Genomic DNA, 27,945 nt, shown 5'->3' on the forward strand with positions numbered 1-27,945 from the left:
GAGGGGTTTTCCAATCTACATGAATCTGTGATTCTGTGATTCCAAGGCTTCTAACTTCCATTAGTCCTCGATAAGTTAATGTATATATCATTAAGATAAAATGGAAAAAAGGGAAAAGTAGAGCTGGATTGAAATATTGCAAAGCCCAGGGTTATCCTGATTCATGCCTATTACTGTAATTGCATTTCAGCTGCTTTGAACATTTAATGGCCATTTTCTACAATTTTGCAATTTAGTACTGCAGGTCTCTTTTTTAGATTACATTGACATTTTCCTCAGCCATTTTATTACTCTTCCATTTTTTTTCTAATTTTTAAGTATGTTTAAGAGTACTTCAGGGTTCCCTGGCCCTCTGACCTGTGCATGAGTAGCATTAAACCTTCATTTAAAAGCAGGGGGGAGAAGCAAGGGGGATAACAGGGGCCTCACCTGGTTTGGGTGTGGGGCCCAGAAACTACTAAAACTCCTGTGTGAGTAGGAGAACAGCTTCCTTTGAGGCTGCACAACAGCAAAGCAGGTCCTCTACCCAGCCCCAGGCTGCCATTTGGGACTTAGAGGTGGAATTCGAGCAAAGCCAGTAGCCATGGAAGTCTCGGTGCTGTTTGGGAAGCAGGGTGCAGCATCCATGACAGCCCGGCAAACACACTGACCTCCAGCAGCACATTCCTGGGGTCACTCCAGCCTTTCAGTTCTCCTCCTGGTGCTTTTTGTGTGGCTCAAAATGAAAAAGCTGCTTTTGTGTCTTGTCACCATCGGAGCAGGGAGCGGCCTCGGCGCAGAGCCGGAGTCAGGAGGTGATCCCTGTGCAGCTGTCACAGCACCAGGACAGCGCTGCCGGAACAGGGCACTCGTCCCAGGCCTTGACTTGTGACATCTGATCATCCTCACCGTTACATTCAGCGCTGAACAACTTCCTCCCAGCCATGAATCACACCGGGGAAGGATCCTTTCAATAAAAGCTCATTTTCCAAAACTTTTTTTTTTTTGTAGAGAAATTCTCCTCTTCCACATCTGATCTGAAGCCTGCTTGCCCTGTACCTTCAGATGGCTCTGGATTGAACCTTAAAAAATGGATTTTCAGAAGAATCAGCAGCCAGCAACCTGATTTTGATGCTTTGCCTTATCTGTGCAAGACAGGTCGGCAGTTTCCCTGCACACTGAGATCGGAAAGCTGCAATTTCCATTAAGGTTTCAGATTTAACTTTTACCGTGGTGAAGTCTTGAAGGTCTCTGGCACGTTGTCACAGGTGAACAGATGCAGAGTTTTTTTGCTAGATAAATTTGTGTGAATAGTGTGTCTACGTATAATTATCTAACAGGGTTGTACATTGGAGTTAATATCCCCAATTTTGGGCAGAGGCTCCAACAGATCACGGTGCTTTAGGAAATCAAATAGGGAACACACAGTTGGTAAGGTTACAAAAAACACCCCAAAAAGAGGAATAGTGACTCAAAACAGCTCGATGACACATTCAGAGCCCACTGAGTCACCTGGCATCTCACCAGCACTGCTCTGAGGAGGGTTGGCACAGGAGGGGAGATAAACAGATGCCTTTGCGAGGGAATCATATTTCAGTTGCCAAGCGTTCTCCTCCAGGAAAGAGAATTGGAGCAAACCTTGGATCGACATCATCACTGGTTCTGCTAGGCTGTTCTGCACAGCATGTTGGTGCTGGAGCTCCAGTCCCAAGGCCTGGTGCGGTGATGTTTGAGAAACAGAAACAATGAATATTTCATTTAAAAATTACTAATTCAGCAGAATGGGGGAGATGGCAGGTTCCAGACAGCCCGTGGTGACATTTGCTGTGTGAATCCCGAGCACGCAGCTCTGTGTGACGGGAACAGAGCCCGGGGGTGCTGCTGGCGCGGGGGAAGCCCTCGGGGTGCTCGGGCCTCGGCTGAGTCCCCCCGCGGGGTCACGGGCACCCCGGTGCCGGCACAGCCCGGGGACAGCGAGGAGCGCGGCTGTCCGCCCTGAGCGGGGCACGGAGGGCACAGCCCGGGGACAGCGAGGAGCGCGGCTGTCCGCCCTGAGCGGGGCACGGAGGGCACAGCCCGGGGACAGCGAGGAGCGCGGCTGTCCGCCCTGAGCGGGGCACAGAGGGCACAGCCCGCGGGACTCGCTCCAGCCCGTCCCCAATGAGCACACGGCCCAGCGCATGGCGTCGTTTCTATTTTAGGCCACTTTGCCATCTAAAGCTGCACTCTGGGCTAAGTTTCGGAGGAGAACCGAGACCCCTCGGAGCAGAAATTGGTGACGGCTGGATGTGCCTGTGTCACCTTGCAGGGCGGGAAGCGCCCCGTTCCCGGGGTTTCGGTGCGGTGAAAATGTGACGATGTAATCTGTTCTCGCTATCGGTGCCCGAATGAATTGACAGGAATTGTCCTTTTCGTGCGCTGTCCGACTGTAATGCACAGACACTCCCCGGGGAGCAGGAGAAGCCCCAGCCGAGGGAAGGGTCAGTGCCGCGGGCTGGGACAGGTCCTGTCCCCGCAGAACCCCTCCCTTCCCTGCCCGGCCTCTCCCCGCCCGTGACGCTGGATGGGGCACTACAGTTCAGATAAAAAGATCTCCTTCAAACAGGTGATTTATTGACCCAGCTGGTTTTCCTTCGAAGGAAGAACAGCTGGAAGCTCCTTCCCCTCCCGAGACAACGCACGGACTGTAACCGCCCCAGCCCCGCGGCCGCACCGATCCCGAGGGCGGGCGGGGGTTGGGGCTAAACCCGCCCGTTTGGTCACTGCAGACCGGCCCGAGCCCAGTCCTGCCCTGGGATCCGCAGCCGGGCCGGGAGCCGGGCCGGTCCCGCCAGTGCCGGGGCGGAGCCGCTCGGGGCCCCGCCCAGCCCAGCCCGGTAGTTCCGCTCGGGGCCGGAAGCAGCGCCGGGCCACGGAAGCGTCGCGGGGCCGGAGGGACACCAGTGCTGGTACCGGGGCGGCTGTGGCGGGGCTGGGTTGGGGTCGGCGGCAGCGGCTGGGCAGGGCCCGGTGTGACAGGGACAGGGACAAGGACAAGGACAGGGTCCGGGCGGGGGACGTGGCCCCGGGGGCGGCGGGAGCCGCAGGGCCCGGGATAACCGGCGGTGTTGGGTTAACTGAGGGTGTCTGGCCATGGGGTAGGGCAGAGGTGACAGAGCTGGGGGTGCTCACCTGGAGAACAGAAGGCTCCAGGGAGAGCTCAGAGCCCCTTCCAGGGCCTAAAGGGGCTCCAGGAGAGCTGGAGAGGGACTGGGGACAAGGGCTGGAGGGACAGGACACAGGGAATGGCTTCCCACTGCCAGAGGGCAGGGCTGGATGGGGTATTGGGCAGGAATTGTTCCCTGGGAGGGTGGGCAGGCCCTGGCACAGGGTGCCCAGAGCAGCTGTGGCTGCCCCTGGATCCCTGGCGGTGTCCAAGGCCAGGTTGGACATTGGGGCTTGGAGCAAGCCTTGGGTGGTGAGGGTTGGAATGGGGTGAGCTTTAAGGTCTCTTCCAACATAAACCATTCCATGAATCCATGCTGCAGCATTCCCTGTGCCAGCTGTGCTCTGGTGGCTGCCTCATCCTCAGCAATGTCACGTCACCCTGGATGTCCCCGTGGATGTGCACATCAGTGCGAATTGCAGGGCAGGGATCATTTTTGGCACTGGGAAATAAGTTTTCCTGGAAAAACTTGGGAAAATAAGTTTCCCTAGTTCATCGTGTTCTTTGGCTCTTCCACTGTACCTGAAATCACAGGGCACAACCAACTAATCGTGGGCTTGTGGTTTAGACCAAAGTTCTTTGTGGGGGGGAAAAGCTTCTGAGACTGATCAGGAATAATTCTCTGTTGAGGTTATCCCATACTCAGATTTATTCTCTTCTCTTCTCTAGCTGAACAAGGTCTTGGACAGGGCTTCTGTCTCTTCCAGGATGTTTTTGACTTGGACTGGAGATTTTGGTGCCTTCTAGGCTTGAAATGATACACTTGGCATGTTTTTCTGTGTTACAAACACACGTTTCTATGTGCAGCTTTCAGAATGACTCTAAAAATTTTAAGAGCCAAATTAAATATATGATGAAATTGAACTGGAAGCCAGCTTGGCTTATTCTGCTGAAAAGTTTTGGTGGTGGTGTTTTTTCACAAAGAAGTTGTTTATCATAAAGTAATGGTTGCTCTTGTCAACATTCTAATTTTTAAACTCCCCTGGAAAGACAGAATTATTTTTAATTTTCTAAGCTGTGGGTATTGCTGTTGCTGTATTATTTTAATTGAGCTCTAAAATGTTAGATTACAGAAGTTTTCCCTAAATCCATGGGTGACAAATTTATGGAATGAAAAACGTTATTTTTTCACTTGCTGTCTAAACTCCTGAGTCAGAGTTGTTCAGCTTTAGAGACACTGCTCTTGTTTTAATTGTTATTCAGCTCAGGCAATGTGACTGCAATTAAATGTGCATCTGAGGAGATGTGTGACCTTCTTAATAAGAACATAACTTTTTAGTACCATTTTGCAGAACTCATAAGCCCTGAAAGAATTTAAAAGCTCTGTTAACCTGCAACTTTCATTTTTTTTAAGTCTAAACTTCTTCAGCAGTGGCTGTAACATTCTTTCTATTGAGTTACTCTAATATTTGACTTATAGTTCATTTCAGAATGTTAATTGACACATTTCTGAGCCCACAAAGACTGTTGAGGATGAAGCTGTGGTTTTGTGAGCACGTGGGAATTGGCAGGAGTGGGGAAAGCATTTCTAGGCTCAGCCTGTGTCCCTTGTCTGGCTGAGTGCTGTGAGATTCTACACACAGACACCAAAAATACTATTTTAAAGCGCAGGCAAGGCTGTGTTTACATTGTCCCTGCAGTCTGTGCTGTCAGGAGAGACACTGCAAGTGTTGAAAGAGGCTACAAAGGCCAGAGTTCAGCACAGCCCTTCAGCAACCCAATTTAAATATCTAATTTCCATATTAAACAGTGTCCCCAAATGCGTTTTGTTGTCCTGGAAGGTATCTGTGGCCTTTCAGTAAGGGACAGGGATGAAAGTTTAGCATCACATTCCAGTTTCCTCTGAGACATGTCCAGGTGGCTCCTGGTTGTTCCCTCAGGATCTGGCATTTTGGTGGGGTGTAAATTGCTGGGTATAAATTGCTTGGTATAAATGTATTCCCAGCCAGTGTGTGTGTGTTACAGCAGGGCTGCAGACTCTGTTGTTTTGTTTTTGCCTGACTGACTTTGTAAAGTGCATCCTGTGCTGCTTTTGTTTGCTGAGGACAGGAAGAAGCCACCAGGATGCCAGCATTGCCTCTGGATGAGCTCCAGCTGACAGAAAGGGATCCTAAGACAGGAAAGCTGAGAACTTTACCAGCACTGGTGAGCTCTGTTTTTCCTGAAAGCCAAACAAACCTTCAATAAATAATTGTCTTATATTGAAGCTCGGTCTGGGATATGTGACAGGAATGGCTGGAGCTGTGCCAGGGAGGTTTAGGTGGAGATCAGGAAAGGCTCTTCCCCCAGAGGGTGCTGGCACTGCCCAGGCTCCCCAGGGAATGGGCACGGCCCCGAGGCTGCCAGAGCTCCAGGAGCCTTTGGACAGCACTGCCAGGGGTGCCCAGGGTGGGATTGTTGGGGGGTCTGGGCAGGGACAGGAGCTGGGATGATCTCTGGATCCCTTCCAGCTCAGGTCATTCTGTGATTCTGTGAAATTTGCTCAGCCTGCTTGTTAAAGAAGCTTTTTTAATGTGTTCAGATAGTTGGGATTTCCTTTACTCGCCATAAAAAAAAAAACAAACCCAAAACACAAGAACCAGACTCACTGTGTTCAACATCTGGAGTAAACTGTGTTTTTTCCAGCACAACTCCCTCTCTTGAGTGTGTAACCTCTGCTGCAATGGAGAGATGCTCAGGGAGTTTTGCAAGCTCTGCCTCAAGTTTAGCTCTGAGCTGTAGCACTGGCATCCATCCCTTGGCCTTGAGCTTGATGAAACCAGAAAATTCAACCCACAGAAACCCTTTCCTCCCAGAAATAAGGCCTGGACAGAGCCTTTTGGGTGTGTTGCAGGAGTGGGACTGTGCTGCTCACTCTTGAGGAACTTTCACGCATGTGGGATGAGGCAGAGCCCAAACCTGCTGCTCATTGGAATTCTCCTTTTAGGGTGGGTGTATTTGGGCAAAACCTGTTCAGTAACCCTTGGGAAAGGTAGTGAAGTGTTTCTTTCTGTCTTTGATGGTTGTGTCAGTTTGAGTTCATGGAATATTGTGCAAGAACCAGTTCAGAGGAAAAAGAGAGAGTTCAAATGCATGTCAGGTAGCTCCTGCTCTTTGTTCTGAAGGTGTGGGAGGATTGCTTTGTCAGGCTGTGGTTAAGAGAAAGCAAGGAGCAACATCTGCCAAATTATCAAGGTCTGAAAATGTAGCTCATAAAGAAGGATACCCACTACCTTGAAAGGGTATAAAATGAGAAGTCACCAGGGAATGGAACGTTTCTGTTGACAGGAGTAATTGGTTCAAACTGAAATTTAGGTTAGATATTGGGGAGAAATTGTTCCCTGTGAAGGTGGAGAGGCCCTGGCACAGGGTGCCCAGAGCAGCTGTGGCCGCTCCTGGATCCCTGGCAGTGTCCAAGGCCAGGTTGGTTGGAGCTTGGGGATAGTGGAAGGTGTCCCTGCCTGTGACTGGGGTGGAACTGGATGAGCTTTAAGGTCCCTTCCTACACAAGTCATTCTGTGATTCTATAATGTCAAGGTTAAAAGGTAACTTTGTGTTTCCTGGAATTCAGTGAGCAAATGGTAACTTTGCATTCCTGTTACTTGGTCTGGAGTTTTAATACAGTGGGTTTTTTGCTTTCTGCAGCACCCAGAAATTAAAACAGATCGGTCGTTCGTGCTGTACAAACCCCCTCCTGCCATCAGAGACCCTGCTCTGGTGGAAGAATTCCTGGAGCGAGCAAAATTCATTGCAGATGACCTGAACTGGCTTCTGGCTTTGCCTCATGACAAATTCTGGTGCCAGGTAATCATTGTTTTTTATCTGAAGATACAACGTAAACATCCAGGTGCTTGTAAAAGCCATGAGTCTTATATCATTTTCATAAAGATTTGTTTATGCTTATAATGTCACACAGGAAACATTTTAATTTCCATCACTGCACCTTAGAATGCAAAGAAAGTATTTCCCTAAGGATTTTCCAGTGTGAATTTTAAGAGTTGGCTTGTATTTGGTGGATACGGGAGTCCTTTTCCTATGCCTGAGTGTTTTAGATTGCTTTAAATTTAACTGATCTGCTCAGGAGCACAGGCTGTGAAGGTGTGACATTCCCTCCTTCCCATTTTCCTGCCTTTCCTTGTGCCAGGTGATCTTTGATGAGAGCCTGCAGAAGTGTTTGGATTCCTACCTGCGCTCCGCCCCTCGCAAGTTCGACGCGCTGTGGGATTGCCATCCGGAGGTGAACGAGCTGCAGAAATGCCTCCATCGGAGTGTCTTCCTCACGTTCCTCAGGATGTCCACCCACAAGGAGTCCAAGGTAAATATTCCTATGCCTTGCAGCTGCTCCAAGCTCTGTGACTTCAGGAAAAAGAGAATTAGAGAAATTAATCGTTTTTCTTCTCGCACGACATTCCTCTCCCTGATGATTTTATCAGTTGGATTCTCCATGTGGGGATGATAACACTCAGAGCTGAAGTATCTGAACTATGCAGTGATTCCTTGGTTGATTGCCTGGATCTCCTTCCTGAGTAATAGCAGGTTGTCCATGTGTGGTGGTTGGGTATGTTGTGGTAAGAGGAGAGAGAGAACATTGGCCTTTGTGTGGCCACATGGAAAAGGCTCTTCAGGCCACCAGCTCCTGAGCATTCACCCCCTCAGGGCCACGTGGTGCCACAAAATTCCTGCTAATTCTTGTCTCTCCTTGAACTTGCCCCAGGTTTTGGACATAGAGTGAAATCACTAAATTACTGTTATCTTGGCATCATCAGGCATTCAGCCTGGAGAAGAGAAGGCTCCAGGGACACCTCAGAGCCCCTTCCAGTGCCCACAGGGGCTAAAGAGGAGCATGGGACGAGGGCCTGGAGGAGAACAGGACAAGGGGGAATGGCTTCCCACTGCCAGAGGGCAGGGCTGGATGGGATCTTGGGCAGGAATTGTTCCCTGGGAGGGTGGGCAGGCCCTGGCACAGGGTGCCCAGAGCAGCTGTGGCTGCCCCTGGATCCCTGGCAGTGTCCAAGGCCAGGTTGGACATTGGGGCTTGGAGTACCCTGAGACAGTGGAAGTTGTCCCTGACTGTGGCGGGGCTGGAATTGGATGGGTTTTAAGGTCCCTTCCCACCCAACTCATTCTGAGATTCTATAATTAAAAGCCATCCTCAGTGTTAATTGTGTTGTGCCACTCCCATCTGGAGCTGTGGGATTTTCACCAGGCCTTTGGGCAGGATGAGTGAGGCACCCTGTGTTTCAGCAGTCACTCTCTGGATCTCATTGGTTCATGATGTGTTAGGGCTGTGTTGATTCTCTTGCTTATCATAGTGGTGACGTTCAGGATGTTTTGAGGGAAAGGCCTGGGAGTGGAGGGCTGGGACAGGAGCAGGATGAAGGAATGCTGGAGCCTGCAGCTGGCACCACTTCAGCAGAAGTACCTGACACCTCTGTGGTGTCTTTCATTGTAGGATCTGATTAAACCTCACCATTCCGAGAGGCAGGCGAGCATTTGAAACCATTTTCTAGTTGAGTGATCTGCAGGGAATGAATAGTCCATTGTCATGCAGAAGTCAGCAGGAGTTCTGGAAAGGGAACCTGGCCAGCACTGAGCCCCATCCCTCTGCTTCAGCAGGGAGAATGTGCCCTGCCTTTCACTGGGACTGAAAACATTTGCTGTCACAGGCAAACCGGGCTTCTGAAAATCCAAAATCACATTTCAGCTGCCTGTTTCTCAGTGTCAGACAATGGAATTTTTCTCATCTAGAATTTTGTAAGAAATGCCTTCAGTGTGGGGAGTTTTTGGCACAGTGTTCAGCAGTCAGCATGCAGAGCTGCAATTCTGGGGTTTCTCCCTGCCTGTCCCTGATTCTGTGGTCTCTGGTGCTGGGTTCTGCTCCCCCAGGGTACAAGAACCTCAGGCTGTCCCTGTGCCTGGTTACTTATTTCTGCTCCTGAACTGAGCTGTTGTGGTGTCAGGCTGGGAACTGGTGACCTTGTAGGGAGATTTTTAGTAAAACTTTCAGGTAGATTGAGTCACCTCCTGGTGAAGGGATCAGTGGGGTGCCTGGTATCGCAGGGACAAGAATGTGGAAATAGATGGCTCCACAAAAGCTGTTTCAAGCAGAGTTGCTGCCTTCTATGAAATAAATTCCTTAATACATCGTTGAGAGCTGTTTTTGCAAGTGTCATTATAATGCTGGAATTACTGCAGGGCAAAATATGGATTAACCTTTAAATTCCCTTTTTTATTTTCCTGTCTTTGTAGGATCACTTTATCACTCCCTCTGTCTTTGGAAAAATTATTTACAATAACTTCCTGTTTGATATCCCCAAGATTCTGGATCTCTGTGTCCTTTTTGGGAAAGGAAATGGCCTCCTGCTGCAGAAGATGATTGGTCAGTAAAAGCCAAGGAACAACTTGTTACATTTAGGCTTTTGCTTGTATGACAAGTGGGGTTTATACCAGTGGAACTGCTCTGAAAATCTGTCATTTCTACATCAGATTGTGCTTTTCTTTTCCATGTGCACTTTGCTTGTTCCAAGGAAAGCCTCATGTCCTGCTTTGCTGCCCTGAGCTAGGCTCATGTTGTTAGACCTAAACCCAGACGCAGTTGTTTCCTGTGCCAATTGAATGTGTCCTCAGCCCTTGTAAGAGGAGTGTGGGGCTCTGTAAAACCCTGGTAGAGATGGGAAAGGGTGAGGAGAGAGGAGTGTTGGGAGATGGGCACAGTCCAGCTGTGAGTGCTGTTGTTCCCAGAGCTGGGAGCCAAGTGAAACACTCAGAGTGAGGTAACCACTGCTGTGGGAAGTGGGAGAACCTGAAACTTCAATGCAGACATTGATGTATCCAGAGCTTCCAAACCACAAACACTTCAGAGCCTTGCTCAGGCTGTGCTTATCCCTGGATTTCTGTGTCTGTACACAAGGCCTTAGTGGCAAGTACACAGGGAGGAACATCCAGCCATGGATGCTGAGGAGTGAAGATGGAGCATATTGATTTAGCCTCTCTGTTTATCCTGTGCTCCTTTCCCAATCCTGTGATCTTTAACATCACCTGAGTGGAAGAATATCTACCCTTGGATTAAGCAAGCTCTTCCAGATTTCTAACCCACTTCGTCTGCAGCTCATAGGGTGAAGGTTTTCCATTTCTTTGTTCTTTGGTAGTTATTTTTGTCTTGTTTGCAAGTTCACTAACATGAGAAGTGTTAGAGATCATGTGGTGCAGACAAATTTCCAACCAGAAAACCTTAGATAAACCTTTGCATTTTTTAGCTTTTTATCATTTTTCAATAGCTTCTACTCTAAATTCCTCAGTTGAGCCTCAGAGATGGAAAACAGGCATGGCAAGACAGATACTTCCCTTTCAGATGCAAAGCTTAGATTATCTGGGTCGTAAAATATTCCAAAATAACCTAAGTAGTGAAGCCTGCTTTGAATTATGCTGTGGAGTGCCACACAATCATGCTGCATGCAGGTGACCAAGCATTTGCTCACCTGATTATTTTATTATGGCGTGAGCAGTTCTGGTGTGTAATTCATGACTTCGTAAACTCGAGGTTCTTTTCAGGGTATAAATTTATCTGAAATTTGTCTCATAGCTCTGTCCTTGCTGGAGAAGAAATTAATTTTCTTAATTTTCATAATCTGAACAGTAATTTCCAGGAAAATAGGAGCCTTGGTGCTTACTTGGTGAGGATTTATGGTATGGCATTACTCAGTGGAGTATTTTGTAAAGATAATGGAGTCCTAGTAATATAATAGCAGGTTTTACTAAAGCCTCATTACCTTTAAGAAATATTCGGCAGCACATCTCCTGGTGTGTGCTGAACTGTTATCAGTAATTAAAAGTCAACTCCAGTTGTCAAATAAAGGAGCTGAGGTTGTTCAGTGATAGTATTTGCATTATTCATTGATTCAGCCCCTGGAGCGTGAATCATCTGACATCTCATTTGTTCTGCTCTGATGAGCATATTCCCGTTGCTGGATCTCCAATGACTTTGGAGAGCTGATGGATCAGCTTTTTGGGAGCAGATCCTGCGCCTGAGCTGAGGAGTGAGGGCGGGCTGTGTCCCACATGGTCAGTAGGTGTGTCTGGGGGATGTCAGCAGTAACACAAGTAACATTTTCTGGTGCAAATTTGCTCATTGGTGTCAATGTCTGAACTGATGGAAATGCTCTCCTTTCCCTTTTCAGGAAATATCTTCACTCAGCAGCCCAGTTACTTCAGTGACCTTGATGAAACTCTGCCCACTGTCCTCCAGGTACTGCTTTCCTGATGGGATTTCATCTGGAAATGTGGCATAGCTTGGAGAGTGGAAAGGGAACATTATAGGTGGGCAGAATGTATTTCATGAAATCATGGAATATCCTGAGTTGGAAAGGACCCACAAGGATCATCAAACCCAGCCCCTAGCCCTGCACAGACACCCCAGCAATCCCACTCACTGTCTAAACACCCCTTGAGTTCTGACCACCCTCTGGGAGAGGGACTTTCCCTAATATCCAGCCTAAATCTCCCCTGACTTTGCTGTTTCTTCCTTTCTCTAGTTTGTTAATGTATGTCAGGGAGGTTTTGAACCTTTATTGGAAATTATTACTTGATGACTCTTCCCTCCCACCTTCCTTCAGCTTCTGGCCTTCTCTGCTGTTTCCCACTGCTGGCTCCTGTTTGTTAACAGTTCCCTGTTCTCCTGATTTAGGTGTTCAACAATATTTTGCACAAGTGTGGTTTGCAGTGTGAAGGGGCCTCTGCTGAGCCCCAGAAACTGGAAGAGAAAGTCAGTGTGACTGCAGGGAACATGCCCCTCCAGGTAGGACTGAACTCTGTGCTCCTGCAGCTGAACAGAGCACAGAGGATCATTCTGTTCCCAAAAGTTCCTACAGCTCATGGTTCTGTGCCATTGTTGCACTCTTTGTCCTGGGACATGATGATAAAACCTTTCCACCATGAGCTGATTCATTTCAATCATATCCTTTGGAACGTGGATAGTTTTAAACCTGGCAACTTTTTTGCTTAACCAGCTTATAAATAATGTAACAGAATATCTGACACAAGTCTCCACCTAACCCTGGCAAGTGATAAGAGCTGGTGGGGTTTTTTTCTTCAGAAATGTGTGTTTTAACAACAGTATAATTCAACTGTAGTTAATTGAGAGGGGTTTGTGTGCTGAGGGCTGTACAAAGGCAGTGAATGTGGTCTTCTACAAAACCTTAGTCTTTCAGTTTGTGTGTGGGAACAAACTATCAGTTCAGACTATGATTTATTGATAAATGATAGCTTGAAACTATAATTTAATGTGTCATTCAGTTTGTTTCAGCTGCCTTGGAAAGGCAGCTTGCACTGGACCAGACTGCTGAAAACATCCCTTTGATTCCCATGTTTCTGCCCTGCAGTGCTTCATGATAAGTGCTGCATGGGGAAGAATTCCATATGTGGAGGGTGTATTGAGGGCAAAGCCACTGTCCAGAACAAGATCTGATGAGGATTCTTAAAATCTCACAGGATCTTTAATGAAAGCAGACAGTTGGGATTGCATTATAGATCTTTAAAGGGTACGAGTTTTAGGAGAAATGTTGTTTCTGCCCCCAGACCCTGTAACAGGTTTATGGTTGATACAGGCTCTGTGCAGTCAGGAAGAGGCCTGGCCCCAATATTCTGTGTCCCTGCTGGGAAAACTTGCCTGGCTCTTCCCTCAGTAACTGCTCTTTCCTCTCAGGAGCTGAAGGACATTGTGCTGTATTTATGTGACACCTGCACAACTCTCTGGGCATTTCTTGATGTCTTTCCCTTGGCTTGCCAGACCTTCCAAAAACACGAGTTTTGTTACAGGTATGTCTTGGAGTGCAGACAGAGCCTGTACTGGCCATGTAAAAATACTGAATGTGCTACTGTGTCCTGTCCCATTGTTAAATGAGACAGATTTGATGCAGTGGCTGCTGGGTTCTCTCTGACAGGAGTGCAGCATAATAAATACATGGATATAGGGATGTGTGGATTTTCTGTTCTATGTGTGTCATTATCTAGGAGTGATCCTAGAGCTAGGCACCCAGGACAATTTCCAAAGTCAGTACATGGTGTGCTCTGGGAAGGGTGGAGAGAGACAAGTTATGGGCAAAAAAATACTTCCAGTAGGACCCAAAACAAGGGAAGCAGAAAGTATTTCAGAGAAATAGTTCTTCAAAGTCTGAAAACAAATGTCTTTGATGTTATGCCCAAGTTTTATGTTAGAGAATCTCAATGAGGTTTGGCAAAAGCTGAGTGGCTGGGAGAAGCTGACAAGGCATGAGATGTAACAGCCTCAGGCTGTGCCAGGGGAGGTTCAGGTTGGGTATTAGGGAGCATTTCTTCATGGAAAAAGCTGTCCAGCCCTGGCACAGCTGCCCAAGGCAGTGCTGGAGTCCCCATCCCTGCAGGGATTTAGCAGCCAGTTGGATGTGGCACCTGGGGACATGGTCTGTGGTGGCCTTGGCAGGGCTGGGGAATGGTTGGACTTGATGCTCTCAGGGGGCTTTTCCAACATGAAGGTTTCTGTGAGTGTTGGGTCTTTGCAGGCTGCAGATCTGTGTTGGGGTTTTTCTGGGTTGAGCAGATGGTTCTCATCAGCACTAGAATGTTTTTCAAATGCGTTTCTTTCCTACCTCTTCAAAGACCTCTCTGTGATTTCCTTAAAGTGCTGCTCTTTGTCTGTGGTGTCTTTGCTTGTGTTTTGGGGCAAAAATACCAAAATGAGGTGTTGCTCATGGGTACTGCTGGTGGGGAGGGTTTAATGAAATCAGCCATTTGTTCTGCCTTTTAGCAAATAATTTTTGGAACCTCAATTGATAAGTACAGGTTTGTTCCCCCTTTGTACAGATTAGCTTCGTTTTATGAACTGGCAACTCCTGAGTTGGAATCTGCAATCAAGAAGAGGCATTATGAAGATAACAGGTGAGATCTTCAGTGAGACTTCTAAGGGCTTAGTTAAAATTTCACTTCATGCTGCTTTACCCATCCCTGAGGAGCCTGGCTTTTTTTTATGCTGCTTCCAAGAGCTCTGAAGAGATGACTTCTATAATTCCAAATTTTCCTGGGCAGTGGGATGACGAATCATTTTTAGCACCGTGTAAGAAGGAATTTGATGGGAGGTGCATTCGAATTGTATCAAAGTGTGAGAACATGAATGATATCTCTGTGTAGCTCAGTATCACTGTAAGGCACAGGCTGTGCTGGTACAGTGGGGATCTCGTGCGGGGAGCTGCCAGGACAATTGGGATTGAAACCAGATTTATTTGGAGCATGGATTTCCTTAATGAGCATGAAATGTGTCTAATATCTGGTCTTTGCAGCAAGAAAATTATTCTCCTAATGAAATTCTTCTTCTGGAGGATTAACTCTGGCATAAAGATGTGTTACAGATTCTTGTGCTGAAACCAACAGTGTCTTTTGCTCTCTCTGAAGTGTTTTTGCTGATTTGTGGAGGAGGATTTCACACTCCAGAAAGAAGATGATGGAAGTTTTTCACATCCTAATAAACCAAGTCTGTCTGCAGCCCATCCTAGAGAGCAGGTATTGGCACTTGGCTCTGTGCTACTCACCAATTACTTGATTGCTGTGTGGGAGAAATTGTTTCTCATTTACAACTTTACTGGAGAAAACGAACAGAAACTGCTGTTTGTGTTGGGATTGTAGCCAAAGACCTGGCTAAGGTCAAATTCTGTTGTCCTGTGTATCAGGAATATTCCAGATGGGGCTGTTTGGTCCAGAATCTCTGTGGTGAGCTGGGTCCAATGAGCTTTCTGACCCCAGTGTGTGGCTCATGCAAACTTTGATCATGTGTAACACCTTGAGGCCTGATTGTGACCTTCCAGGACCTGGAGGGCCCAACAGTACAGATGGAGAGAGACTGTTAACAGGGGCTTGAAGTGACAGGACAAGGGGAAATGGCTTCCTACAAACAGAGGGCAGGGATAATGGAGAGAAATTGTTCTCTGGGAGGGTGGTAAGGCCCTGGGACAGGGTGCCCAGAGAGCTAGGCATCTCTGGAAGTGTCCAAGGCTGGGTTGGATGCACCTTGGAGCAGCCTGGGATAGTGGAAGGTGTCCCTGCCCATGGCAGGGAGTGGAACTGGATGGGCTTTAAGGTCTCTTCCCACCAAAAGGTGCATTGGAATAAGGCTTGGAGCCTCAGCAGCACCCAGGGATTTGGGCACTGAGGCTGCAATGGGAGTTTGCTTGGCAGCTGTTCTTGCACAGGTGAGCACAAACTTCCTGGAAAGTTCACTGGTGTAATCCCAAGGCATCATGAAGGCACAATTACAAAAGCTCTACACACCCTTTTCTGCTCACTGCAAGTCTGAGGCATCAAATTATTTGTAAAGTCTGTCTGAAAACTTAAAATTCTAACCATGATACAGCTTTAGATCTAAGTGCTGAAATGTTTGCTGGAGCCTTAAAAACCACTTGCTTCCGTTTGACTCTGCTCCTGAGAAAGCCAAATGTGGCCTGAAATCTCTTTTCAAATGGGGCTTTCCATTGGTGTGTAAATGTAAGTGGTTTGGCTGGTGGGGCCAAACCTTGGCAGACTTAACCTCTGAGTGTTCACTGTGCTGTGTTTCCTGCAGCTGTGAGAATATTCAGCCATTTATTGAGGAATTTCTGCAGATCTTCACCTCGGTGCTTCAGGAAAGGAGGTGAGTCTGGCTGACAAGAGGCCCGAGGGGGGCTCAGCTCTTTCCTCTGCCATTCTTTACAGCAGAATTGCCTGAGGCAGCATTACGAGGCATTTGGGAGTCAGAAATCGTTGTGAGTTGTTGGGAGAAGTGCAGTGAGAGGATTTCAGCCTGCAGCACAGATCCTGGCACTGAGAAATGCTATTCTTCACTCCCTTTAATCCAGCCTCTCAAAGAGGAGAAGAGCAATTTAGCCATTAGCTCCCTTGATAAGTTAGGCTGTTATTACTGATCTGTGCTTTCCAGCTGGGCTGACCAGACCAGAAAAATATTAAACACTAATGCTGGAGATGCAAAGGAAGTGGCAGAACTGGGAATTCCATCTTGTCCTTCTGCCTATGCTGGCATTCTGAGCACGTTCACATGGTGAAGCAGAGATTTTCCCTGTAATGCAGCACTGGGTTCCAGCCCTCACACCTGAAGAGTCTTGCTGTGGTGCAGTGGGACCAAAATCAGGCATGGCTGGAATCCAGCATTGGGTGAGAGGTTCTCTGTTCCTGTCTGGGCACTGAGGCACTCAGAGAGGCACAGTAGTGGTAATTAATTGAGCTCCACTGATTCAACTTACTCCTGTGTTTTCAGATTTCTCCGTGACTACGACGAGCTGTTCCCTGTTGAGGATGATGTGAGTCTGCTCCAGCAGGCATCCTCTGCACTGTATCCTTGGGCTTTGCACAGCTGGCTGCTCTTGGATTCCTTCACACCAGTGACATTTCTGCCTCTAGTTAAGGCTGCATGACTGGCAAGGAGTACTGGGAAGCTTTCCCTTAACAGAAAAAAAGGAGAGGGGGGAGTTGTTGCCCAGAGAAGCTGTGGCTGCCCCATCCCTGGAAGTGTCCGAGGCCAGGCTGGACAGGGCTTGGAGCAACCTGGTCTAATGGAAGCTGTCCTTGCCCATGGCAGGGGGTGGGACAAGATGAGCTTTAAGGTCCCTTCCCACCCAAACCATTCAGTGGTTTTGTGAGTGTTGATGTAGGCACAAATTTGGACGTCGCTGACAATCCCATAGTTATTTCCAGGTGATCCCTGAACATGTGCATTCAGGAATGTCCTTAATGCTGTGCTCTTAGAGACGAGACCAGGACAGCCTATATCCTCCAGGCAGTGGAAAGTGCCTGGGAAGGGGTAGGCAGGAAAAAAGGACAAGCTGTTAAAGATGCAGCAGCATCCAATGGAGCTTCAGCAATAGCAGAGAGCATCCCCGAGGACAGGGAGGATCCGGGGGCTGCGTGTGCCCTGGAGGATGAGGTGGGTACAGCTCTGTGCTGGGACTGGGCTCTGCTCTTCCTGGGGGCTCTGCTCTTCCTGGCCTTCCTTTATCTGTGAGGACAGGCTCAATTTGCTCAGCTTAGGGGACAACATGGGATTTGGTGTCATTTCTGACCTTTGCTGGATCTCCATGCAGCCTTGGGAAATGAGAGCTGAAGCTACACCTGAATCCTGAGTTATCTCTGAGCAAATTGCTTCCAGCTCTCATGGCTTGGGTTTTCCCTTGCTGGGGATTATTCAAATACTCTGCTTCATCCTTGCAGTTCATGTACATATTTTTGAAATGCAGAGCTCGCCTATTATTTGAGGAAGGGATTCTCCAGGGTGTCCTTGCTGACTCAGGGACTGGCAAAAGTAGCTGTGCGCCCAAATCTGTGTCAGAAACCTTGTGTAGTTTAAACAGCTGATTTCTCTTTTGGCTCCAGTCTCGGACTTGTGTGTTTAAACCCTGAAGCCCAGAGTGCTGCTTTCCCTGTGTTTCTGTGCACACTGCCTGCCCTCAGCTCTGTCCCTGCCCAGTGCCCACCAGTTGTGTTTGGTGTCCGCAGTGTGCCGGCGCTGCGGCCGCACCCGTCACCTGCGTGTCCGGCGTGGAGCTGGACTCCCTCATCTCCCAAGTGAAGGATCTGCTGCCAGACCTTGGAGAGGGATTCATCCTGGCCTGCCTGAAGGAGTATGGATATGACACAGAGCAGGTGATCAATAACATCCTGGAAGATAAGCTGGTGCCATACCTGGATAAACTGGACCGAAGGATGCAAAGGTGCGGGACAACCTCTGGTTGTTTGGTCTCACTTAATTGTTCTCACTGAAGGCTCAACACTTTTAGAGCTCTAAGAATTTGCATATTTGGGGTGGAGAACTGCAGTGAGAGCTTCTCACTGTCACCACTCACCAGTTTTCTGCCCTCCTTGTGTCCTTACAGAGAACTGGGACCTTTGCTGCTCACTGTTGAAGTAGAGCAGGTGCTGGGTTGTGTTTTGTGACAGAGGACAAAACCACTTGTACATGAAATGATAGAATTGAATAGAAATAAAATAGAATAGGAATAGAACAGGATAGAATAGAATAGGATAGAATAAAATAGGAATAGAATAGAATGGAATGGATTGCTGGGCAATAGAATATGTTGCCTTCAGAAGTTATTTTGCTGCAGCGTTCATTGTCACAGGTGTGAAAATCCCAGCTGTCCTGCAGGAAAGGGCATCTTCAGAGGAGCCAATTCAGCTGGAATTCAACCCACAGGGTCAAATATGGTTATTTAACAGGCTGCTGTTTTGTGAGTGAAGATATGACAATTCAGATCTGTTTTTATGTTCCCTCTGACAAACTTGCCAGGCTTGTGCTGCTTTCCTGGATTGGACAAGGGATGGAGGGTTTATAGCTGGTGGCAGGATTGAGTTGTTGGAGTTTGTCTGCAGCTGGGAGTGTGTGTTTGTGCTGCACCAGCAGTTCCTGACAGAGCATCAGGAAGTGAATGTGCTGTTTTGTTCACATTTCATGGAGTTATGGGCAGACTGTCTCACTGTTGCATTAAAGGAAAGCATCTTTATCGGAAAAATGATGTAAAAAAATCTTAGTTTTGCAACAATCTTTGTGTTCCTGCAGTCAGATCTGCTGACTTTGGCACAACTGGTGCAGGACGGGCTTTAGGAAGGATTGGCTTTTCTGCAAAGCCAGCAGTTCCACAAGATAGAGTTGGATTTTTTTTCTTCCTGCCTTTTGCATCTTGAAACAAAGCTGCTGGTTCGATAGGAAATGTCAAATTCTGACCCCTGCTGATTTATAGGGGAGCACAGCAGCATTTGCAGCTGCCCAGCTGAGCCATCTGCACCACCAAAATGAATGTCAAAAGTACAGTCTTTTGACTTACAAGTTGAACAAACATAAACCTGGAACCCTGAGAAAGATTTAACTAGGGAGATAAATATCTTGAAATCAGCAGCAACAAATTATTGGAATTTTTTCCAGCCTGTAATTCATCACACTTAGTGTTTGTCTTCACTGAGTCACTGTGTTGAGACCAGGCAGTCTGTTGAATATTCTGCTGTCCTGCATGGTTTGATAGACTCTGAAATGAACAGAAGCATTTTCTCTTGGCTTTCTGTAGGTTACTTTAGTTTCCCCTCAAATCCAAGCTTTGGGAAGTGCCATGCTTGTGCCAGAGCAGGGAAGGGAAGGGTTGTGCCCTGAGACTCAGCCAGCACCTCTTGGTGTGCTCAGGGTCGTTTTGTGACTGACAAAGGATAAACCAAGGCCTTAGGGAAGGAAGAGGATTTCTCTCCCTCACTTCACTTTTGTTTTTATTCTCTCTCCTTGTTTTTAACAGACAGCTGAAGCCAGACCCTACCCCTCTGGTCAGCTCTCGCTATAACGTTTTCCAGAATGATGAGTTTGATGTTTTCAGTAGGGATGCAGTGGATGTGTCTCGGATCCAGAAAGGCAAGAGGTGAGTGTTGGCACCCAGTCATTAACTCTGCCTTGTCAAAAGGAACAAACACCTTGGAACCTGCTCATTTATCTCTCCTAAAAACCTCCTGCAGGAATGTTTTGGCAGGGGGAAAGGCTTATCAAAGATGTTTCCCACCTGTTTGTCTGGGAAAGTAAAATGAAATAATATGAGGGGGTTGGTTTCACTTAGTGTTTTTCCTAATTGGCTTTCCTGTGTCTGCTGCTGGAGATTGCTCTGCCAAGCTCATTTGTAATGTCAGGCTCTTGTTCCTTGGGCTTAATGTTAAACTTGCACTGAACAACAAACCTTGAAAAGCACCATCCCTGAGCCTGGGATTGTGACTCAGAGCTGAGAATAACTAATGATTTGATTTAGAGCCAAGGGAAGATTCAATATCCATCTACTTCAGCATCTGGTAACATTCAGTGCCTTAGACTACTTCTGTTGTTGCTACTGCTGGAAAGCTTTCTGCAGAAGGGCACTTGGACTTGTGGAGTAGTTCAGGTTGGGAGGGACCTTTAAAGGTCATTTAGTCAATCTGCCTGCAATGAGCAGAGATCTCCTGCCATGAGCAGAGATTTCTACAAAACCCCACCAGTTTTCACTTTGCTTTCTGCCTAGCTGGGTGTGTGGTGCTGGCCCCTACTGATGTCAACTCTATAGTAGAGTTCCCTTGTTCCAGATTCTTTTAAAACATACCACAGAATCATGGAATGGTTTGGGTTGGAAGGAACTTCAAAGCTCATCTTGTTCCACTCTCTGCCATGGGCAGGGACACCTTCCACTACACTTTATATACCTCATTTAACCAGCCAAGTGTGATCTTAATGTTGGGATGTATTTACACAGCAGATAGCTAAAAGTCTGGCTGGATTTGGAGCCACATGACCTGAGAGCTCCCAGTTAAGGTTTTGGTTGCAAAGTTGCATCAAACTCCAGGAGAAAACCACATTTGTACCCAAGTCCAGTGGCCCAGCTCCACAGTGCTGGCCCTGTCTTGGCCAAGCAAGAAAGGAATTTCTTTTCTCTCTGGCCAAGGCCATGACTTTTGTTGTGTCCATAGCTGAGAATTCACAGGCAGAACCTTTCTCTTCATGGTGGTGTCTTGCTCTGTGAGACAGGTGCGTTGCACAGGTGTGCTGGGTTATCCCTGGTTCCCAAAGCCTTGCTGCAGCAGTTGGTCAAGGACAGAGAGCACCGAGTTCAGCACAAAGCATCCAGTGGCTGGAATATCCTGCTCAGAGCTCCCTCTGCAGATCACTTGGAGAGCTTTGGAAGGTGTAAATCATCCCTGAGCTGGGCTCTGGGATCTGCCCTCCAGGGGTACCATCACTCCTGGAGAAGTTCTTCTCTCTCTTGCTGTAGTTACGTGACCTCTTTGGATTATCCTCTTGCTGCTGCTCTTCCCGGTGTCATTTGCCTCTATTCATTCCAGAACATTTGGGAAAACTGCAGGACTCCAGGCATATTAGTTGTGGCTTGAGTAGTTTAAAACCTGGAGATCAGCAAAGCCCAAAGATGACCATATCCAGCTGAATCTAAGGAAAAGCTGCAGTAGCTTGTCTCCAGGATTTAATATTCAGTACTGATGGTTCCAGTGTTGGGGTAACAGGGCTCTCCAGGCTTAGTCTGAGGTCTGCTTTGGATTTGAATTGTATCAAATATTTAATTTTTTTTCTCCTTCCAAATACCTTTTTTTCACCAAATTCTCTTGTGTTTGGGGTGCTGTTGCTAAGCCTGGTGTCACCATAGTGCCCAAAGAGCCAGAGCAGGTTGTTCTGGCCACACTCATCATCAGCAGTTTGGGGCAGGGATTGTCCTTGAGAAAGAGAGATCCAGCCAGAATGAGGAGGGAATCAAACACAAGGAAATTAATGTGCCAACGTAGACTGCTGATCCTGAAAAGTGATGGCACTTGTCTGTGCCTGTCCAGCCCTAGCTGTCAGCTGAATCTGTCTCCTGAAGCCAGAGCATGTCCTGAGCTCCATGGGACTAGAGGAGCTATCCCACTGTTTTTCCTGGGATTGGTGCCCAGACCATTTCATGCAGCTCCTCTGCAGTCATCGGACCAGCCTGACAGGAAGCAATTAGCAGGAGCTGGGTTCAGCCTCAGCTGAATTCCCACAGGAGGTGTTATCCCAGGGATCCTGGCATGGGTGAACTCACCACGTGCTTGGGAGGGCATTGTGCAGCCAATGCAGGCAGTGAGTCATGGCAGAGAGGGAGCCACCTCCAGCTGTAAACTTCCTTTGTTTTGAGATTCCGAATGAAAATCAGGGCTGCTGGATCACATCCCCCCAGTCTGTCCCTTCCTGAGTCACTGCCACTGCCTTGGACAGGTCCTTTCTCTGATAAAATCCACTGATGCTGGGTCCTCCTGGACTCGGGGGCTGCAAGTTGTCCTGAGAATGCTGGACAGTAGAATCCCCTGTTGCTTTGCTGTAAATATGTACTTGTCTGAAAAATGGGACTTCAGAGCTTACGCTTGTGCAGCTTGAGACACTCAGCAGCTGCTTTTTAATCCCTCTGTTTCTTGGTCTTGCCTTCTTTAAAATGACTATAATTTACTTGTCTTCTAAATTTAAAAAACAAGCCCTTGCAGTGCTCCGAGAGGTTGAATCACAGTCACTCTCTGTTGTTTTGTTCTTTGCCTTGGCAGTTGTGTTTATTCTCGTCCTCACCTGCACTGGTTATTTTTTGAATCTCCCAATCTACGTTGGTCCTTTTCCCCTCACATTTGTGCTCCATGTGCCTTGGCCAGGTTTCATTTGGAGTAGAATTGCATTTGGCCTCCTGTGAAAGCCTTCTCTCTATCTTCCTCCTCTTTCCTGTCGGAAGTGATAGTGGGGGTCTCCAATTCCTGTTCTTTTTTAGTGGCCAAACAGCCCTGGTAGAAATGACCCACCCTGGATCATTCCATCCAGCCCCGGGGCCCAGCACAGGAGGGACCGGGAGCTGCTGGAGTGAGACCAGAGGAGGCACCAGGATGAGCAGAGGGATGGAGCAGCTCTGCTGGGAGAAAAGGCTGAGAGAATTAGGATTGTCCAGCCTGAAGAGAAAGCTTTGAGATGACCTAATTGTGACCTTCCAACACGTGAAGGGGCTGACAAGGAAGATGGAAGAGAGACTGTTTAAAGGGCTTGGAATGCCAGGACACAGGGAATGGGTTCCCACTGCCAGAGGGCAGGGCTGGATGGGATATTGGGCAGGAATTGTTCCCTGGGAGGGTGGGCAGGCCCTGGCACAGGGTGCCCAGAGCAGCTGTGGCTGCCCCTGGATCCCTGGCAGTGTCCAAGGCCAGGTTGGACATTGGGACTTGGAGCAGCCTGGGACAGTGGGAGGTGTGAGGGTGGAGTAAGATGAGCTTTAAGATCCCTTCCTGCCCAAGCCATTCCCTGATTTCATAAACCAGCAGGCCAATGGGTGGGGTAAGGAGGGCCTGTGACATTGGGGATGAGATTTGCATTGCTTCACATTCCACTGACTAAAGGGGGATAAAGCAGCTTCAAGGGAAGGTTGTGACCCCTGCCTTTCCTCCCCTGTTCCCGGGCAGGAGGGAGAAGGACACGACCCGGAGCCTGGTGAACGACAAGCGGCTGGTGACGGAGCAGAGGCAGCGCTACAGCCAGTACAGCGTGGTGCTGGAGGAGCTGCCCCTGGAGCCGGGGGCTGCCCCGCACTACGAGGACTACGAGGACGAGTACGACGACACCTACGACGGGAACCAAGTGGGCGCTAACGACGCTGACTCAGATGACGAGCTCATCTCCAGGAGGTGAGTGCTAAGGGGAGGGGGAGGGAGGGAACCGCGGGAGAATCACCACGGCATTCTCTGCCTCCCACAAACCCGGTGCTTTGGCCTCTGTTTTTCCAGGAGAGCTTTGAAACCACTCCTTTCTCTGTTTTCACTGTGATGCGCAAGGAGGAAGGTTTGGGTCTCCCTCTCCTGTGGATAGGGAGTGTTTACATGGCAGATTATTCCTTGAACACAATGTGATTGCACCCTTGAGGCAAAGAAGCTCAATGAAAAGTGGCTGTACATAAATGCAAACTAAATTCCAAGCCAAACAGTTCCTAAACTTCCAGAATGTGTTACAAAGGCAAACAGAGTGTGCCCAGAATGTTGTCCAGCTTCCACTCTGCTGTTGCCTCAATTAATCAGCAAATCCAAGAGGGGAATTTGCCACGTGTGGAACCTTGCACTCAGCAGTGCTTCTCCTTAGAGGAACTACCTTGCAGCAGGGAAAAACAGTTTGGAAAATCAGTGGAGCTGGCCAACCTAGAATGGCTGGTTGGCAAAGGAAAACTTCAAAACTTGGGAAATTTTACAACCAGACTTTTCCCTGCCAACCCCCTCTGAGTGGTGGCAGGCAGGAATTGAGTCCCTGATGGGTTGCACAGCACTCTGCACCAAGACTGACAGCTGCACACAATTAGCTTTTGGGAAGCAAAGGGTTAGTGGGGATGGAGGCTGGAGAACATTTATTTTAGAAATCACATGGTTAAAAAGCTGCTTTAATATTTCTGAAAGTGGCCTTTTGAATTCTGATGTATTGTGAAGATGTCACCATTCCTAACCTCAAACCAAACACAAGCTTTGAGGCTCTTTTGTCTCTTTTTCCCCCTCCTAAAGTGTTGAGAAGCTTCAATTTAAATCCTTTTTGTGTTTTTCCTGTAAGAATGTGGCACCCAGGTGTTTTCCCCTCTTTCAGGTCTCACTGCCTTTAGAAACAATTAGTGGATGTCACTGCTGAAAACTGGATCTGTTGGTTTGACATAACAAAGGCTTTTCTGGTTTTACATTTATTTCTTTGGCAGTGGAATGGTGGGTCTGAATTCCAATGGAATTTAAACACAGACACATATTTATGTTAAAGAAGAGTTACAGGCATGTGGTAAATTCTTCCTCCACCCCCAGGCCCTTTGCTCTGCATGTCCAGAGTGATTCATAAAGCCTGATTAATTTCTCCAGGGATTTCCCCCTGTAGGAAGCTGGGACACAGCAGTGGAACTGGAGCTCCCTGGATAGCCCTGACCAGTCAGAGGGTTTGGAGCACAGCACTGGCTGAGCATGGATGATGCTGTCCAAATTTGTCTTGACCAACAGACTGTCTGCTGAGCTAAAGCCTGGCAGAGGATACTCCTTAATATTGCCTTGTGGCTGTGTCTGGATGCCCACTTCCCAAAGGAAGCAGTTGTTTCTGTGGAGAAATTCCTTGTGAGGTTTCAGGATTGTTTTTTTTTTTAACTATTATTATTATTTTCAATGACAATTTCATAGTGAACATTCCCCAGTGGAGAGTGTGTGTTTGCTAATTGCCCATAGGAATGTGGCATTAATTCCTGGGTCTCCTGGCTTTTTTTGTTGAGGAAAATGAAGTCCATGAAATCTGTAGAGTCTCATATTTTTAAGGACATAATGCAAACCAAAAAGGATGTGCTGTTCAGAGAAGTGTTTGTGGCTGTGCTGTTTTCTTTTCTAACTATTTGTGTCTTAATTCCCAGGCCATTCACAATTCCTCAGGTCTTGAGACCTAAAGGGCAGGAGGAAGGACAGGAGACAGAGGAAGAGGATGAAGAGGAGGAGGAGGAAGCTGAAAAGGAAAGAGCAAAGGTGACATTTAGCTTGGTTGCATTAAGATTTACCACATTCCTTCCTTGCTTCACCCTCAGGTGATGTGGAGCAGATTTCCCATTTCAGAGAGGGAATCTTTGAGCAGCAGCAGGGACTGAGCAGCTATTCAATGGCTGCTAGGCTGTGATGTGCCCCAAGCACAGCCCTCTGCTGCTTCCTGGCCTGACTGCTGGAGAAGTGACACTTCCTCCGTGGGGAGCTTTAATCTGCTTTATCCCAGAGACAGACAGTGCCAGCAGAGCACTCTGAGGCTCACTGACATTCCATTTCCATGGATATGCTGGGAGTAGCCTTGGTGTGGGAAGGTTTTCAGGCAGGGTTTGTGCCAAATGTTGTGTTTAGAGTCCCTGACACCAATCCCACTGATGCAGAGGTAATGAACCAGGAATTGACTCTGTTCCCAACAGAATCCTCTCCTCTCCAGGCTTGATGAGGGGCTGATGAGTCTCCTGACCTGTTCCCTTGCCTCCTTGTAGGACCACTTTGTGCAGGACCCGGCAGTGCTGCGGGAGAGGGCTGAAGCCAGGCGCCAGGCGTTCCTTGCCAGGAAGGGGTAAGCAAGGATCTCCCTCTGGCTCTGCTGCTCTTTTGCTGCTGATTGGAATTGTTGAGGGTGTTCCTGCTCCTTGACATTCCTGTGTGTCACGATCCTACCACAGTGGGGTGAACTTCCTCACCCACCCCTTATTGATGGTTGTTTTTATCCCATTGAATAGGGGTGGGCATGGCATGGAATTGTGGAGTGGTTTGGGTGGGAAGGGACCTTAAGACACTCTTGTCCCACACCCTGCCATGGGCAAGGACAGCTTCCATTAGACCAGGTCGCTCCAAGCCCTGTCCAGGCTGGCCTTGGACACTTCCAGGGATCCAAGGGCAGCCACAGCTTCTCTGGGCACCCTGTGCCAGGGCCTGCCCACCCTCCCAGGGAACAATTTCTTCCTAATACCCAATCTAAATCTCCCCTTTTTCAGCATAAAGCCATTCCCCCTTGTCCTGTCACTCCAAGCAGCAAAACCCTGTGCAAGACGGGATTTTGGAGAGCACAACTTCCAGAGCTCCAACAGCTCCCATAGGGATTTTGGGACAGTTTCATAGCTGTTTCCAGCTGATGGCTCAGTGTGTGGAAGGACAGTGGTGGTGTGGCTGATGCTGCTCCTGGGCTGCTGTGGGAGCCCTGGGATGGGCTGAGGCTTGAGGCTGAGCCCCTCACACCCTGGTATTTGTGGGGATCTGGGATTTTATCCCCAGGAGTGCAGGGTGCCTGTTGCGATGTCCTTTCTCTGTGTCCTCCAGGCACAAGCATGACAGCTCTGCCGTTGTTGGGAATGCCAAGGGCCACGGGCAGAACCGGGAGACGGTGCAGGAGCGCAGGAAGAAAGAAGCGAACAAAAGCACAAGAGCCAACCACAACCGCCGGGCCATGGCCGACAGGAAGCGCAGCAAGGGCATGATCCCTTCCTGAGCAGCTTCCCCTGAGAGCAGGGCCTGCACCATCCCCAGGCCCCTGCCCCGGAGGAGGCTCGTTTCCTTGGCATTCCCTTTGCTCAGGGGATGGATGTTGTGTGCAATACCTGGCACCGGGGCTCACATGGAGCTGCATTTCCTGTGGGAGTGCTGCCCATTCCCGGGAAGGAGCTGCCCTGACTGTGTGTGCCAGTGGCTGCACCCAATACATGGGATAGGCTGCAGCAGCCATTCCTGCCCTTTTGTACTATTTATAATTCGCAGAGTTTTATTTTCATACTGGTTCCTTGTGCCCTCCGTGCCCACCTCGGAGTGGGCAGCTCCAAGAGCACAGCTTCCATGGACATGCCTTATCCTGAACTTGAGTTTCAGATTGTCCCAAGTTGGAAGGGACCCACAGGGATCACTGAGTCCCAGTCCTGGCCCTGCCCAGACCCCCCAACAATCCCACCCTGGGCACCCCTGGCAGTGCTGTCCAAAGGCTCCTGGAGCTCTGGCAGCCTCGGGGCTGTGCCCATTCCCTGGGGAGCCTGGGCAGTGCCAGCACCTTCTGTGGGAAGAACCTTTCTCTTTTCTCCACCTAAACCTCCTGACACAGCCCTGTGCTGGCAGAGAAAGGCTCAGTCTATTCCCACTGCCAACAGACCCACAGGGGTTCAGGTGAGTAAGACCTTATGGATTTCTGTCCCTTGACTGAGGTCTGTGAAAACAGATGGTACAAATAAAAGATGTAGATGTCTTAGTTGTTTTTTTTTTAGGCCCTTACAGACAGTATTGATGAACTTCCTGGTATCCAATTAGGCTTTGCTTGGTTAATTTACTGGCTAATGTGCCCTGAGTGCCACCTCCCCACCACGCTGTATTTTCTTGCACTGCAGCTGTGCCTGTGGCTGTCACTCCCACAGTGAGGAAATCAGCAGTGGGTTGTGCTGCAGGGCAATCCCAGTGCTGCAGGAGCAGTGGGGTGGTAAAGTGGTAGTAGGGTGGTAGTAAGGTCCACACCTTGGTGCCTGGTGTTGTGCAGAGGGCAGGAATGTGACTGGAGCTGCTGTGGGGCTGTTTGCAGAGAGGCAGAAATGCAGCAGAACAGTCACTGCCATGAAATGAGGGGAAGCCCTGAGTGCTCTGAGGAAATTTTTCTTTGCCTATCAGTGCTGCCCAAACCTCCCACTGACAGGCATGGAAAAAGGAATTACCTTTATCAGTATCCCCAAATGCTGTATCCAGGGAAATCCCCTGCTGGGATAATGCTGCTCTCCTGCAGCTCCCGC

General features: G+C 48.5%; 1 protein-coding gene across 1 annotated transcript; it reads left to right on the forward strand.

Moving 5' to 3' along the window:
- The first annotated feature begins 2,879 nt into the window (after nucleotides 1-2,879).
- On the forward strand, nucleotides 2,880-27,398 carry ASCC2 (activating signal cointegrator 1 complex subunit 2). Its single transcript, XM_083873873.1, has 19 exons — nucleotides 2,880-2,927; nucleotides 5,234-5,329; nucleotides 6,809-6,967; nucleotides 7,308-7,478; nucleotides 9,413-9,542; nucleotides 11,341-11,408; nucleotides 11,847-11,957; nucleotides 12,864-12,976; nucleotides 14,000-14,074; nucleotides 14,585-14,692; nucleotides 15,747-15,815; nucleotides 16,437-16,511; nucleotides 16,925-17,102; nucleotides 17,672-17,886; nucleotides 19,453-19,572; nucleotides 23,129-23,350; nucleotides 25,081-25,189; nucleotides 25,687-25,763; nucleotides 26,504-27,398. Exons 2-19 carry the CDS (start codon nucleotides 5,249-5,251, stop codon nucleotides 26,670-26,672), a joined length of 2,250 nt encoding a protein of 749 aa, XP_083729999.1. The 5' UTR covers nucleotides 2,880-2,927; nucleotides 5,234-5,248; the 3' UTR covers nucleotides 26,673-27,398.
- The last annotated feature ends 547 nt before the right edge of the window (nucleotides 27,399-27,945 follow it).

The sequence above is a fragment of the Zosterops lateralis genome (genome assembly GCF_965231275.1).
Source record: "Zosterops lateralis genome assembly, chromosome: 17".
Taxonomy (NCBI): domain Eukaryota; kingdom Metazoa; phylum Chordata; class Aves; order Passeriformes; family Zosteropidae; genus Zosterops; species Zosterops lateralis.